This window comes from Salarias fasciatus, chromosome 17 (assembly GCF_902148845.1).
Source record: "Salarias fasciatus chromosome 17, fSalaFa1.1, whole genome shotgun sequence".
Classification (NCBI taxonomy): Eukaryota; Metazoa; Chordata; class Actinopteri; order Blenniiformes; family Blenniidae; genus Salarias; species Salarias fasciatus.
In genome coordinates, this window is record NC_043761.1 from 13,381,412 (window position 1) to 13,397,006 (window position 15,595).

General features: G+C 42.4%; 1 protein-coding gene across 4 annotated transcripts in view; it reads left to right on the top strand.

Moving 5' to 3' along the window:
- The window catches only part of cacna2d1a (calcium channel, voltage-dependent, alpha 2/delta subunit 1a), a 77,432-nt gene that overhangs the window by 11,762 nt on the left and 50,075 nt on the right, over window positions 1-15,595 (top strand). For all 4 annotated transcript variants that reach the window (XR_003933302.1, XM_030113292.1, XM_030113293.1 and 1 more), the window contains exons 2-3: window positions 3,794-3,875; window positions 6,322-6,438. Coding sequence is in view for 3 of the 4 variants with exons in the window: in XM_030113292.1 (XP_029969152.1) it covers window positions 3,794-3,875; window positions 6,322-6,438 (199 nt within the window). In the remaining variant the exon portion in view is untranslated. The remainder of the gene's footprint in view (window positions 1-3,793; window positions 3,876-6,321; window positions 6,439-15,595) is intronic.

A 15,595-nucleotide genomic window follows, 5' to 3' on the forward strand; every position in this document is an offset into this window, starting at 1 on the left:
TCCAGCCAAGTGTGTCTCCAACTCTCTCGTGTCAGTGAACCTGGGATGATCTCTGAGTCACATTTCATCAACAGCCCGCCGAGCGAGGCCAATATGAGAGGTTTCTCATTTAATGCCTAACAGCTATGGAGCGGGTCCATGTTTAAATTCGTGGCTCACTTCCAGCTTGGAAAATCAGCATGTGTCTCTTATCATCTCGAGATTGTGAGTGGCTGCCGCTGTTGGAAATGACATGCAGGCTGATAAGGTATTTCCTACCTGGTTGAGTAAGCCCTTTATAACATCTGGAACATTTCTTGCTGTCAGGTAGCCTGGCGAGAGCTGTTTGTCACGCTGCCCTTTCAGCTCCTCTGTGCTGCTGACAGGCAGCCGCTTCTGGGGACGGAAATGCCAAACACGGGCCGGAGTCGTGTTGGACCGGATCAATCTGATGCTTCGGTAACGTTCGGATGAAATCCAGCTTTCTGTTCTATTTCCTTAATTGGTTAATGGAGACTTTTGAAAAACTTCAGATACTTTAAAACTCAAATTCCTCGCCTGAAAACAGGTCTAAAAAAATGGCATCGCTTTATATTCTGCACCCAATATTATATTCCTGGCGTAATGCTGATTTCTGCACAGGACTCAGGAGTGATGATTGGTGATGTAGTGGTCAGACTGAGAGGGAAACGCAGCCAAGCTACAGGTGCACATTGTGAATGACAGACTGTTTAAATGCTTCATCACAAATGCTTTGGACGGCCGTGAGAGGACGAGCAGGTGGAGCTGGAACACCGGAGAGACGATCGCCTGAAAGAAACCAGCTGTTTAACGTCTTGTCATTATCTTTATTGGAGAAAATTAAATTTGCGTCCTTATAAAAACAACAGTTGGTCTGCCAAACATTTTATGAGCGTCACTTGAAAAGAGGGGAGCTCATCTTGTTCTTCAGTGTCAGAAAGACAGTGACAGAGTGACCAACCACAACTGGCCAAAAGAACAGAAGAAGTTAAGCAGAGAAAAGGGGGTCTTGAAAAAGCTAAAAGCGGCCTGCTTCATGAGTGGGTGATATTAATGACTCAGTGAGACGAGTGTGAGAGAGAAAAGAGGCTTGCGATGCCAGCAGGTCTCACACTTGGCTGAGTTTCGCATGGTTCCTCTCATTTCCAGCCCTGCGGTGAACAAGCGCTGCAGCCCACTGGCTCAACACGCATGCACACACACACACACACACACACCAGCCATTTTGGAGGCTTCCTTTCTTTGCTTGTCACCCCCTCCCTCGAGTTTCCCCAAGGAGCCGGGCGGTGAGGGAGGGACGGAGTACAGTCGAGCATGGGGAGGAATAATGATGTTATCTTGTTTTTTCCATGTACTAGTACAAGTTTCCTTTTTTTCTCTCTCTCTGTTTTTGCTCCACATTCAGACGATGTTTGCAGTCTGCCTCCGTTTCTGAGGCGAGCTCTTTCTTCACTTAAGAGGAAACCACACATCCTGGTGTTGTGCGTTCAATGCATCCTTTTCCCTGATAAGAGGGAGACGGCAGCTTGTGGAAGTGGCTAATCAGAACGCTGCTTCGCCTTTTAGCTGCTACCCAGGAGATTTTATTGAACCGAGATCAGACAGATTTCAAAACAAATGATAATTATCATGAGGAGGATGATGAGCCATTAGCAATAAGCTTTATTTTACCGTAAGTTGATCTCATGCAGACACCCTGAAGGTCTCTCTGTTTGCTCTGTGTGTTGTCCAGTGTATATCCTGCTTTTACCCATAATGAAGATAAGCTCCAACACCCAATCCAGCATCATAAATGTGATGAATGGATGTATTGATGGGTTGGAACAGCTTTCATTGAGTCATTGTTTTGTGATGGCCTATTTGCTTGTGGCCAGTCGGATGGAGAGTGTACTTTTCCCCAGATCATGTTGTGTTACTTTTATTCGGACAATGCAAAAGAAGTTGCGTAGTAGCAGGGTTAGTGCCAGCTGGTTCCCAACCAGTCTGTATCTGGGAGTGCATTTCTAAACCTGGATCAGCAACTCTGCAACACTAAATTTCTCAGATGCACAGTAGATTTAATGAGAATGTGTTGCAGTCCTCTCAGGAAATGTGATGAATATGATTGTTTTCTGCAGATATTAATTCACTGAATTGGGTTGGTGGAGATTGAAGTTTACGGAAGTGCAAAGTCAGCAGTTTGTACAGTTTTACTTTTGCATGCTTGTTGTAATGCCTGTCATGTACCTGTAACAACAGAGAACCTGTAAAATAAATCCAACCTGTTGAAGGTTGAAGTTTACTCATTGAACATTATGGTATATTGTTGTGTTTAAAAGCAAACCTCTTGTAAGCTTGTGTGTGCCATCGTGTTGTGGAAGTGACAAAAGCAATGTGCTGACAGTTTGTACATCCCGTATCAGCCGTCGGCCGCCAGCAGCTGTTTCTCAGGTGGCTAAATATATTATGTGGCTGCTGTGCCGCACATTTCCAGTGGGAGCGAACCCGGATCGCGTTTCACTGTATTTTTTTTAAATCGGATAACAGAGACGAGGTTCATGTGTCAAAGGCCCCTCTGCAGTGTGGAAGGTGAAGAGGTTAATACACAGCGTGGGCTGGAGAAGCTAATTTTCTTTATGGATTTTCTCATGTATGTTTCATTGGCTGCAGCACACGCTAAGGGAGAAGGTCTGTAGGTTTATTTACTGTTTGTCCACAGAAGGGGGGGGGGATGTACACGTCAACAGGAGGAGACCGATGATCACTTTGTGGGTTAAAGAGGGATTTTGTTACCTTAGAATTTCAGAGAAAAACAAGTCAGGAAATACTACCTTTGTTTTTTTTTTTTACTTCTGACTGTGGCTACAATTTCATGGCCCAGAGCAGAGAACATCAGGCCCGGGAGCCAATAACTGCAAGTGAGAGGCTTCAGTCCGGCCCTCCAAAAGCAGATTGTAAATATTTTTAAGAAAACTATTTTTATTCAACCATTCGATCTATTTTTTTAAGACAACACACAGCACACCACTGAGACCTGTACTGAGATATCAGTGATGCTGTTAGGGCAAGTTTATAAAAACTTTAAAAACTCTATAAACACTCTAAAAAAAAAAAAGTCTATAAAGCAAATAGTCATGTCATAAGAAAACATTTTCAGAAAGACTGCGTCCTTTATAAATAACCTTAAATAACTTGTGGTGTATGTGAGGTCGCAGTCGTGTCACATCTCATCTGACAAGTAAAGATTCATTGGTGTTTTGATAGTCGGGGGGTACGGTGGGTATGATCTTACATGGATGCGTGTGCACACGCTCACACACACACACAACCCGAACTGAACTGAATGTCTGGAATTCCATATAAGGAGTCGGTGTCCTTAAACCCCTCGCGGCTAAGTTACAGGGCATAAATATGATTCACAACAGGTTAGACGCGCTGGTTATTGCTGTTTTGATACGTTCATGACACACACAGACGTCGCACAGAGGTCGTAGAATACCACAGGATGTACCGATGTTTAATGCAACAGGGGCTGATGAATCAGTTCTGATTTGAGTAGAAAAATCTCAGATCTCTTCTGATTATTCTCAGATGCATAAAGGTATAGAAAACATTTGAATCTTCATGAATGAACATTTGTTTCTTGCTTACTCTTTTACATCACTTCTGCTTTCAGTTCTCTTTTTGTCAGAGGAATACATTAACCAGCATCTCAGTTTGATTCAGTTCAGCTTTATTTATAAAGCGCCAAGTACAGCACAGTCATTTCTAGGCACTTTCACTGAGACTTTTTTTTTCGCTTTTGTGTTCATAGGATAAAGGAATGGGTGGACCAGATGCAAAAAGATTTAATCACATTAACAGACACGTCCAGCGGCTTGCACAGACTAATAGAGGTAAGTGAACTTCTGTCTCACACACACACACACACACACACACACACACACACACACACACACACACACACACACACACACACGCACATGTGTGCAATCTAGAAGTGACCAAAATTGTCAAAACCCCCATAAAGGATATGGATGGGAGAAATCTTTAGAAATGTTTTAAAACATATCTTAACCTCTATGTATGAGGGAAAAAAACTTACTGTCATTTATAAGATTTAGGAAAAATTTTCCCAGGAAGGGTGGATACTTACTTGTGCTGAATTAAAATGTATATCACCAGCATGCTATTATTACATTAGAGTTTGGACTGTTTCTTTGGAGCATGTAGCATTTGGGAGAGCGTCGAATGGGATTCATGTAGCAAGCGCTCACTGTAATTTAATGCTATTTATTGATATGCGATCAAATATAAATCATCTTTAGGAGCAAACATCAGCATCAGCAGCTAATTTTCCTGCAGCGTTTTCTCTGAAATGAATCATAAAGTGACTCTGAAATAACAAGTGGCTTCTATTAATTCACTAAGCTGGTTAAGTGCTATTATAGTAGAGCTGCATTATATATTGACTGAAATACATTAAAGACTAGAATTCTAAATTATATTTCCATGGTCTGATGCAGTCGTGTTATGAATGTCAACATGCTGCACCCGACTGCACTAGACGTCCAGCTGCTCGGTAGACGTGAATGTGAAGAGAGCTTCGGTAGGAAATTAGACAAATTTGAAGCTCCGTCCCATATGATTTACTGTCATTCCTAACAGTGTTCTTGCTTCCAGCTTCATTGAATATAAATGTAATGTTGGTTACACCAGATTGCAGAGAGATCAAGTCATCCAGGAGGTTTCCACATGAAAGGCTTCGCAAATGTGGTCATTTTCAAAGTGTGTCAATAACCGATCATGTCTCATTTCAATACTGAATCAGACGCCAGAAGCACAAATGTACTTCGATATTTAGTGATGCAGAATCAGACAAATATCTCTCCAATCGCAAGTATCAACACTTTGAGTGGGAACATGTCTCTTTTTGAACCACATGAGTAATCCAGTCAAAACAAACACTGAGTCAGCTGGTTTCTTCACTAAAATATGTTTGGATTTCACTTTTGACATTACATTACATTATATCAATAACAAGGATTGAGTATTGACTGTAATTAAGGGTTTGTACCTTCGGTCACTTTACCGCTCTCACACTCATTAACCCTCCTTCCTCGACCTCGGCTGTCAAAACACTTCGCCTGTCTATATATAGCAGATTCTCATTAGACGTGACGCCGCTTCATGTCCTTCTACAATGTACACGCTCAGATGTGCTCAGCGTCACTGCTATGTCGTGGTGGCTGGAATCCGTACACACACACACACACACACACACTTAAACACCCTCGCCAGAAACACATCTGAAAAAGAAGAGGCTTTTTAGATTCACATTGATTGACATATTGCATCTGGCACTTTGGCTCCTTCCAGAATAAAATCAGTCGGCTCTCAAACATTACAGAAATCATTACAAAACATGTTTGCATCAGTTTCGGTGGGATAACTTGTCACAAGATAAGACAATCGAATGTACTTTGAAAGGTTTTTTTCTCCAGCGAGCCCTCTGCGTCTGCCGCTTTTGGGGACACGGTTTTTCAAACAATAAAACTGGAGTTGGAGTTAAAAATACTTTTAATGAAGCTAACGTTATCGTCTATTTAGATAAATAACAGGCTGTACAATTCAAATGATGATAAACACACACACTGGGAGGTTTTGTTGGTTAGTTTTAAGCTCAGTAAAACACGATTTTGTTCAATTCAAACATGCAAATACAATATTGACATTTCAAGATTAAGAAAAGAGGATGGTTTTTATCATAACAGTCCAAATAAAAACTTCACCAGCATTCCTTTTTTTTTTCCCTTAATTTCTCCTGTGCTAAAGCTAAAGCCATCTGGATACCAGGAGGATGAAGATAAACACAAGCACGTGCCTCAGTCGTGCGGTTTGAATGTCGGACAGTGATATCCCTTCAGGCTGCTAAATAATTGGCTGTTTGGCATTTGTCTTCCTTATTTCTCTTGGTGAAGCATATTCCATAGCACAGTAAATGGTCTTGTTATGTAACCTGACATTGCGGTGTAATCAGAGGATGTGCAGCCTTCTTTAGTCATAGCTGTGCTTTGGTCAGCGACGTCCAGCGAAGAAGAGACAACCACTGTTTAGATTATTTTTGGTTTCCTGACTCAGAATGGATATTTCTTGTATAATATGGATTATTCTAGAGACATAATGAGCAGACATCATTGTCTTCTAGGGTTACAGTTTCACGGTTCCAGAGAGAATACCATCTCAGTAAAATGAAGAAATTCCGCCTTTACTGTGGATCTTCAATAACATCAACGTTGAATTGAACTCTGACCCGAACGTTTCTGTGCTGATTGTTTTTAGATATACCATAAACACAAAACTCACTTCAGTGTGGAGTCCAACGATGCGACTGCCCTGGTTGCAACGGCCTCTGGGAACATCGAGAAACTCCTGGCGAACCGCTCCCAAGCTCTAAAGGTCAGTTTATACGTACTGTATCTGTTGATATGCAGACGTATGTTGTTTCAGTCATTGTTGTGATGCCCGTCGTCAATAAGTGTCTGGTTTTGTCGTTGGAGGGTTGAAACTGCTGTTAAGATCTGGTCCGTGGTTCCTCTGGATACAATGGCCGGAGCTCAGAAAAACACACAGAACACAAAACAATCTGTTTGTCACATCAGAGCAGCTGCTCCAACTCAGCCGCCGCTTCAGGCCAAGCACTGATATAAGATAATGAGATATCCTCCAGCTACGTCGATTACTTAATTCAAAGCCTGAGTTGCTGCATGTAAGAACAAAGCCTCATAGCTGTTTTGATGGCAGTAGATGACCCAGGCTCCACCTCCTTTCCAGCCTTCGTGACAGCCGAGGCTTCATCTTCGCCGCCTCAGCCGTACTGGCTGCTTCTTCACGGGTCATTTGTTTGAACTGAACAGAAGGAAAATGCTATGATGACAGTGCTAACAACTGTTCTTGACTTCGAACAAGTCTTTTTGACATGTAAACGATCTCTCTGGTTTATAAATATTTTCTACAGTCAATCAAACGCATTATAAGCATGATAGTTTTTGTAAAACCTTGCAGAAATTTCAGTTTCCTTCAGTTTTCTTCTAGCTGCATCGACCCATTTGCCCTTTCCGTGTTCCTAAGCATAACAGCATCTGGTCAAGTATATCAGGATCTCGGGATCCTGCCCATCTTGATCAATCCTACTCAAAGGGACAGAAATGTCCAATTAAAGCCTGACAGCCTGTTGCCATAGCAACTCTCCCATTGATTATTCCATCAATCTCACCAAGCATTTTGTTTTTCTTACATCCCAGTAATTGCCAAGCGGATGGGAACAGTTAGCTTTGGGCGTTGTTTCGTCGTACCTTGGGAGCCGAACACAAATGCTCACCGAGTTGAAGAGAGAGATAGAGATGTTGCACGGCAGACTCTACATTTTTACCATCTGCTGTGTTTCACCTGTTATTGGCAGTTGTTTCTTCCTTGAGTAAAAGTGTGGAAACAGTTAAGAAATGCTGTAATTTTGAAAATATGTTTTAAGACAAACGCCATATGCCAATGGTTTTTTTTTCCTCTCACGTGTCACACAGCTTGGTATATATGTATTTGTATATATTAATTTATATAAATGTAGAGTCCTTGGCTTGTGGAGTGATGGCAGCTACTGCAAACGGCATTCTGTATAATGAAATAGAATCCAGTCAGCTTTATGGCAGGCAATTTCTGTAAGGGTCTGTAAGCAGTCACATGGTCCATTTCGCTTAATCATGAATTGAAATGGAAGTAGAGATGGCTGTAGGATCTGGAATAGTCTCGGGGATTTCAACAATTCCTGTTTCACTTACCAGCCTCAACGTCCCCACTCTTTTGTTTACAACCATCTTTTTTGTTCCTCTTTCTGACTCCTCTCACTTTGCGTGTCCATTTAGAAGGGCTGATTACACACAGCATGAAGTAATCATGTCAGAGGGAATTGCTTTCTGACAGAGGGAAAGTTAGAAATCGCATTGAGTATGAGAAAGATGATGATGAGCGTAAAAGAGAGGATGGAGAGCAGTAGGAAGTCCGTGAGCACGATATGCGCCACACCTCCCATGAGGCAACATGCAATAGGCTGGAAGCCCAGTGCAAACCACCAATCCATTAGGATGTCGGCCTTTTAGTACAGCATTCAACAGGCAGCGCTGTCTCCTTGCTCCCACAGCACTGTTTGAAACTTTGAAGCCATTTATCTAACTGATTCACAGCCATAGAGACTACCACACGCCGGAATAAATGAGCAACAGCACACAGGTGTAGGTTTCCACCCACAGCTACTCTACCCTGCATGAATTTGAGTTACTTTATGATTAGATTTGGAAAAATAGCGCTCACAGAGGATACGTTCTCCCTGAACTCCCCCTCCGCTGTCAGTGTGTTTGCTTTGAAAGGCCGAATTATAAAGATGTGCATGCACTGCGGTTTGTGTATTGAGATCCACTGGAAAAATCCATTAAAGAGTGAATAGATAGAAGCGAACGCAATGATGTGAAAGTCATTCATCTGTCTTTAATGCCTGCTTCATCCAGAGTAGCGTTGAGCAGGGCTGCAGCCTCCTGCAGCCTGCAACAGAGAATATAAAGCTAGGAGTGTTGAAATCACATGTTGTAAGATTGGATATGCAAACTCCATCCAGATCAGAGTCGCCAGCTAAAATCTGAAAAGCTGAAAATGTTGTGACCTGGGTTAAATTTAATCAGCTTACTGGAGTCACAATTGTCTGTTTCTTGCATTGATCTTTAAAACTCTGACCTTTGATACACTGACAACCCTGTCATTTGATTAAAAAAAAAAAGTGCCTAAGTATTTCCAATATGGAAAAGTAAATAATAATAAATGCACAATTTTCTGGCACGCTCATTGAGTTCCTGGCAAGCAGCAATGAAAAGACAGGCAATGTGCTTTGACATCTGTCTCTTCTGGACTTGGCTCCGAAGCTTGTGAAGACACTCGGGAAATATTTAACTGTTTGTCCTCTAGAGTGCAGGAACACCTGTTCCTGGACATCGTTAAGCGTTTTTCCCAGATGGTTGGAATTGTCCCAGTTGGACGTCCTCTGTCTTGGCATCGGTGTGCATCAGTTCATGACCCGGCCAAGCATTTTTTGTCAAGGTCAGAAATCAGCTAGCTGTAACTTAAATGGTCTGGAAAATTGGAGAAAATAGTGATAACTAACAATGCTGGAGCTGGAATTGGGAAATATACCACAGATCTCAGTAACGCATCCTGCCAAACATCAATATTCGTACGTATATCCTTCACTTGTAGCTTTAAAGTTCAGGATTTATCTAAGCAGGATCGACGCTGCCTCGTTGGCCATGCTTTGCTTCTTTCAGCGTGTATCTCCCAGGGTGTGGATGCAAGTCCCAGCGACCGTCGGTGAACCCCGTCCCATTACAATGATGACTCTTGTCATTAACTTAATCAGGGCCCTGCCTGGATTCGCTGTCCGTCAGTGTGACATCTGCCCGTCCCGTCGCCTCAATTCAATCACTGCGTTTCACGACGGCGCTCCCTTGACGCGCAATCCCTCAAATGTTCGCGGCTGTTGCTATTTAGAGAAGCCGGCTGAAATTTACGCCACAACTGACATTTTTATTGCACTTCTTGATAAAAGAAAGACTGCGCTCTCAAATTGTTTTTCGCACCAACGTGCATTGACTGACGGCGAGTTACACTCCTGATGTGTTCACTCGGTCGGCCTTGCATTGCTTTGTTCCCCTTTGGTTTACAGACCACAATCTCAAAGAAGGTGTTGGAGCTCCTTCATCTTCGGTATCTGATATTTCCTCCCCTGTCATTCCTGCCACGGTTTCCACTATTTTCTGTCTTCTCACCCAGTGTTCCTCTTCGCTCCGTCGCGGCATACTTTCTGTCTGTCGCACTGTCACAGTGTCCTACTCTGAACTCTATTAAGCTCTGCCTTTTTTTTTTTTTTTTTTTGGAAAAAAAAAAAAGTTTTAACCAGGAGGTGAGATCCCTCTGAAACGGAATCAAGTTTTCACTGTCAAACTGGCCTGTCTGAGTGGACTTTACAGTGCTATCTCATGGTGTTAGGTGTCAGTAGGATAGCATAAAAGGCTGCAAAAGTGTCCCTCTCTTCCTCTTTCACACGTACACTGTGTGTTTTTAACGATCCCACCTTTCTCTTTCAGTTAATGTCTTCAATCCGCTGGTGGTCTGACAGGGAAGAATCATTTTATATCTATACCACTCATGGGCGATGAAAGAGTTTCCACCTCTCATGTATTGCCACAATTTTTTTGCATTCGGTGTGCGCTGTCCTTAAAAGACTGTCACGTAAAACTGTATTTCCCAACAGGAAAGAAGCCACCGCAGTGCTGAGAGAACAGCGCAACTCTTTGCCTCAATCAAAACCCCCCAAAGTTTTTCCTCAGTTTTTTTTTTTTAAGCATTGATATGTTTGGATGTGTGAGAATCTCTCTGACTGAGGCTGAGAGACTAAAAATTTTCTCCCACATCTCTTTGATACGGCAGATGAGTCAGATTCTTTAGGCAGCTGCTGTCATAGCTTAGTTTTCACCGCTGATACAACTGTAGAGCTTACAGTCGAAGCTTCACTTAAACACTAGATTCACTCCACTTGTGGCCGTTGGTTTGCTCACACACACACCGACAGACATCTTTCTTACCTTTTTTATGTTTCTACATCCATCATTCTGCCTCATTCTTGTCAAATATTGGATTTTATTGCTCTCTGATCTGTTTTTTTCCCCTCTAAACCCTTCCTCCAAGCTTGCCCTTCTGTTTGTCTTACCCCCATAACTTCACCCCGATCCTCCGTCACTCTTCATTCCCTTTTTCCCATTTCTCTCTTGCCCTATGCTCCTCTTTTTTTCCCCTTCTGTCCTCTCCTATTTCCTCAATTATGGATGTTTTCTGTGAGAGTTTTGCATGTTTTTTTCTCTTCATGCTTTCCTGTCCAGTGTAGGAATGAATGATCTTCTGAGTGCATTAATGGACGTTGTTGCCAGCAGCCAGCTTTTCCTTCATGATTTATTTCCATGCTTGATGTTCCAACCCAAACATGTTTAGGGGATGAGTTCAATTGGAAAGTAACAGGGAAAGGTTAAATTGGAATAAAAAGACTGATAATATCAAATATACAATATATAAAATGACTTATTCTTTTATGGTGGAAACCAGCACTTTGCTGTGGAGAGGCGTTTCCAGCATTGTCAATCATTATGTTCTCTTTGCGTTACGTACAGACAGTTTTCTCAAGGTGACTTAAGCTGTCTGAGGGTATTTGTGTGGAATTAATTTCAAATAAGAGTCTCCCATTGATGGGGTACTTTCTTCTGTCTTCAAAAGAATGATATTTTATGACTTGTTGAAACAGTATCAAGAGTATTCGGGAATGGATGCTCTAGGGAAAATACATTGAGTGACGGGAAGGTGCATTTTAAAACCAACACGATGGAAAGCTGTGAGACCTTACCGTAAGTTATGTTTTTCTGTCTAGTTGATGTAAGGTCAACACACCAAGTAAAGTTTCTTTGGCACTGACGCCACATTCACATGACGATGTTTTAAGTGAAAAGGTTTAACAGTGCATGTGTGACTCTTTTTTTTTTTGTCTTCTTATTCAAGCATTTCCCTGTGAAGTTAATAAAGTATTTCTGTTCAATTATTCCACGGCGCAGCCGATACCTCCGTCTTTCAGGTTGGGAAGAATAATTGTATGAGTCATCACATATGCATCAGTGAAACAAACATAAAGGCAGAAAATCTTCAAGTTGCTTCTTGAGTGGATTGTGAAGGTTGCTGTCTGAGATTCTTGTGTGTCCCACCACTTGCTTAAGTTGTCTCTTTGTGTGCCGATGACTCACAGCCTCCTCCACTATATAGGCTCTAATTGCCTCTGTCATCCTACATAACTGTGACCTGCAGTCCAGGTTTGCCTAACAGTGAGACAGTCATCACACACACACACACACACACACCCCTTTGCTCCAGTGTTCATTACATTGACCCGCACGTCTTTTTTTAACCCGCCTTGGCAGCAGAGAGCGTCTGTCTGATATTCAGGCCACCTCTGACTCCGCTCTCATCAATTATTGAAACGTTCCTCTTAACCAATACTCTTTGATGGAGCCGGTGGTTAACTTCCCCCAGAGGAATAGGTCATTTATCTCTTCACAGTGACTCCGACAGAGGTTTTAAGATATGTTCATTCATTGTTTAAAAGGAGGGATTTTATGTGGTGGGCGCAAGTTGCTGCAATACAAAGAAATTACCAAGCAATATGGCCTCAAACTGAAGGTTCCTTCTTATAAAAAAGATGGTTAATGCACGCGGGAGCCCTCCAGGACCTTTCTCCCATGCTCTGTAGTCACCTTTAGGGAAGCTTGTTGACTAAAGCACCTGCTTCGGGGCAAGATGGCAGCCTGCCAGGACCCCCAGACAGACTGCCTGCACAACAGAGACCAGACCGACCTGCATGGAAGATGTCATGAGAAAAAAAAAGAGCGTGAACGAATGAAAGATTAGAGAGGCAGGTCTCTTTGTCTCAAAAAAGATTTTTCTTGAGGGAAGTTAAAAAACAACAACAACAAAAAAGTGACCATCCAAAGGAGGAAAAAAAAAGAGCATAAGTGGAGGAGACACTGCAGGATGACAGAACAGACAGAGGAGGACTGTGCTATTTGAATATTGATTGGTGAGGGATTTTTTTTTTTTTTTTTTTCCTGGCATAGGATTGCTTTAGCACTTTGGCTGCTGATTGGAAAGACTCTGGCTGCTCACCAGAGTCTGAACTGTCATTGGTGGCCATTTTGGAAAGAAAAACAACAGTTGCTTTCCACTTGCGGCTGAGTTTTCGCTCTGCGTCGAATAGGAAACCGAATTTCCTTAATTGTGAGTGGGCTGATGGCGCTGAAATGGCGAGGCAGGTTGGAGTTGAGTCTTAATTGCTGAGTAGAAAGCCGGTCTGAGCTGCGGTGGGAAGACGTTCAGCAAAATGTTTCTCATCCCCGGTGTTGCCATCGCACGGGAGCTTTTTCGCTCTCCACAGAGCGTGGACCACGGATGAGGCAGGTAACCATGACATCCTGGTTGCCTAGCAACCCGGTCATCATAAACAGATGCCTTACTCCCAAAATGAATCACTACTCATTTTCATTTTTTTTTTTTTCTGTCACCCACTTTTACACTGAGAAAACACTATGAGGAAGCTTTTACATCTTTATCTTTCCTCTTCTGCATTATGCATGTGCAAAACACAAGATCGCCCGTCGAGCAGCAGTCAAGTTCATTTCATTGTCAATGAGAGAACGAGCACAGGCATTAACACTCGAACAGACCTCTTTTAACGGTCGTGTTATGTAGCGTTGCATAATTACAGTGCAGTCACTGATCTCTAGTGTCTGCAAGTGCGTTATTAAAACGCCACTGGATGACATGCTGTGAGTCATTAGATACTGCTGTTAGAGTCCTAATCATAGGGTGGGCGCACACATGCACCGATACACACAGAAACATGCACATGCTCATTAGGCTCCTCATTCACATATTTTCTATGAATTTGTGCAACAAAGTGGAAATTGTTTCACTTGCACAGATTCCCAGGAGTGCACGTCCATTTGTGCCCAAACGTCACTTCTTTTTTTTTTTTTTTTTTTTTTAAATTAGTTATATTCAAGTGTGTGACTCACGGAATAATCTTTGCTCAACCAACAAAGTGAGCCTCAAACATTTTAAAATGGTCAAACATTCTACAACTCTCACAAATTCTAAAACTACCACATATTTTAAAACTATCAGGGGCATGTATTTATACTAATGAAATCTGAGGGTGGTGGGCCATTCAGAATAAATGCCTTCCTGCAGGCTTTGCAGACATGATTAATATCGTGCGGAGTTGCAAGTTGTTTAAAATATTGCCTGCTGCAAAGCTGTGATTAAAGATTAGATTAGTTCGGATCGTGATTTATAGTCAAATGTCATTAAGCAAGATTATCCCAGAAGCAGAAACTGACTCAAATATGACGACGCTTGGCATTGTTTGCGGTATGTGAACTCAACAAGCCAAAAATGTCAGTGTATGATCAAAAAACTGCTAAATTTCATTTACAATGACTAATTTCACTCAATGTTTTATGAAAAAAAGCGACAGTGGTCCCTAGAGCCACCAACGGCACAACTTTTTTGAAAACTGCTCCTGAGGAGGAATGTTTTGAAAACGCTGTGTTTCTACAAACCATATTTGATGGAATCAAGCGCTGCAAACTCAAACACATATGCTGTGACGTAAAGTGTTGCATCAACTGGGTGATTCACTGCAGTCATTTCATGCTTACATTGAGCCTTGGGTTGATCAGGTGTAGCCCGACAATGATCCATAAAATCCCCTGATCCCGTATTTGCTGTTGGGCTTAGGCTGTGTGCCTGGAGCCAGTCTGGCTCTGTTCCTGATATGCTTTCAAGTGCCAGAGGATGCAACATTTTAAAAAAACAATAACCTGACCCAACACTGTATGCAAGGTGTGTTTGAATTTTCAGCAGCAGCATCTAAAATGCACGTACAGTGTATATAATGCAAGTTTGTGATTTTCTTTTTTAGAGATTTTTGTGTTTGGTGCGATGCAATGTTGTGCAAACACACTTCTGTGTCTGTCAGCTAAAAGTATTAATATTTGAGCTCTATAATGTTGCAGAAACTGTCAAATCACTAAGTGTGTGATATTTTGGCCACGAGTGACTCATTATTCACCACGTCCTCTGTGTGTGTGTGTGTGTGTGTGTGTTTGTGTGCCGTTGTCAGCCCAGCTGTCGCACTCTCAGCGTGTCTCCAGCGCTCCAGCTTTGTCATCTCTGTTTTCCTACATGAAACTTATCAGACGCACAGTATATGCATACAAAGAAGGAGTTTACATTTGAAGTTTCGCTCATTATACCTCCTTCTGGCCTCCCTCCCTCGCCGTGATTAACAGTCATATCCCGACGCCACCGACAGCAGCAGCTGTGCCTCATGTGACAAGCAGGATTACAGTTTACATTGTTTTGTTGATTATTTTGTCTGTCATCTTCAGACTTTCTTTTTATTAGAACATCAAAACCAGCAGCTCGATGTAGAAAAGGGCTGAAGCAGAAACAGTGGACTGTGAAATTACTGCTGACAATATATCCGCTCTTCACATTATTGCTGCTAAAACAGTCCGTGAAGCCATATCTGACTAATTATTCCTCTGATTGATATAGAGTGATTAAATAAAAAACTACCACAGGTGATTGAAATTGGATTGAAAAATTAAAAGTACAGTAGATGAAGTGTGCATACAGGCGCGTGCATGTGCAGGAGAGCCAGCGTTACAGCTGGGCACAGCTGTAATTGGGGGTTCTTTGCAGCCAGCTGGCACACAGACAGCGTGGTTGGCTGGAGGAGTTTGTTGCAGGAATGATGAGCTGTCAAACCGGCGCGCAGCGGTGGATCGCGCATCCCGCACCAGCTTCGCTTTTGGGGCATGTTGCTGAGGACCGCTTTCCTCTGGAGAAGATTACATTTTTAATAGATGAGAGCTGACTTGTCAATGGACATTCTCACCGTACAGTTGTTTTCTGGTAC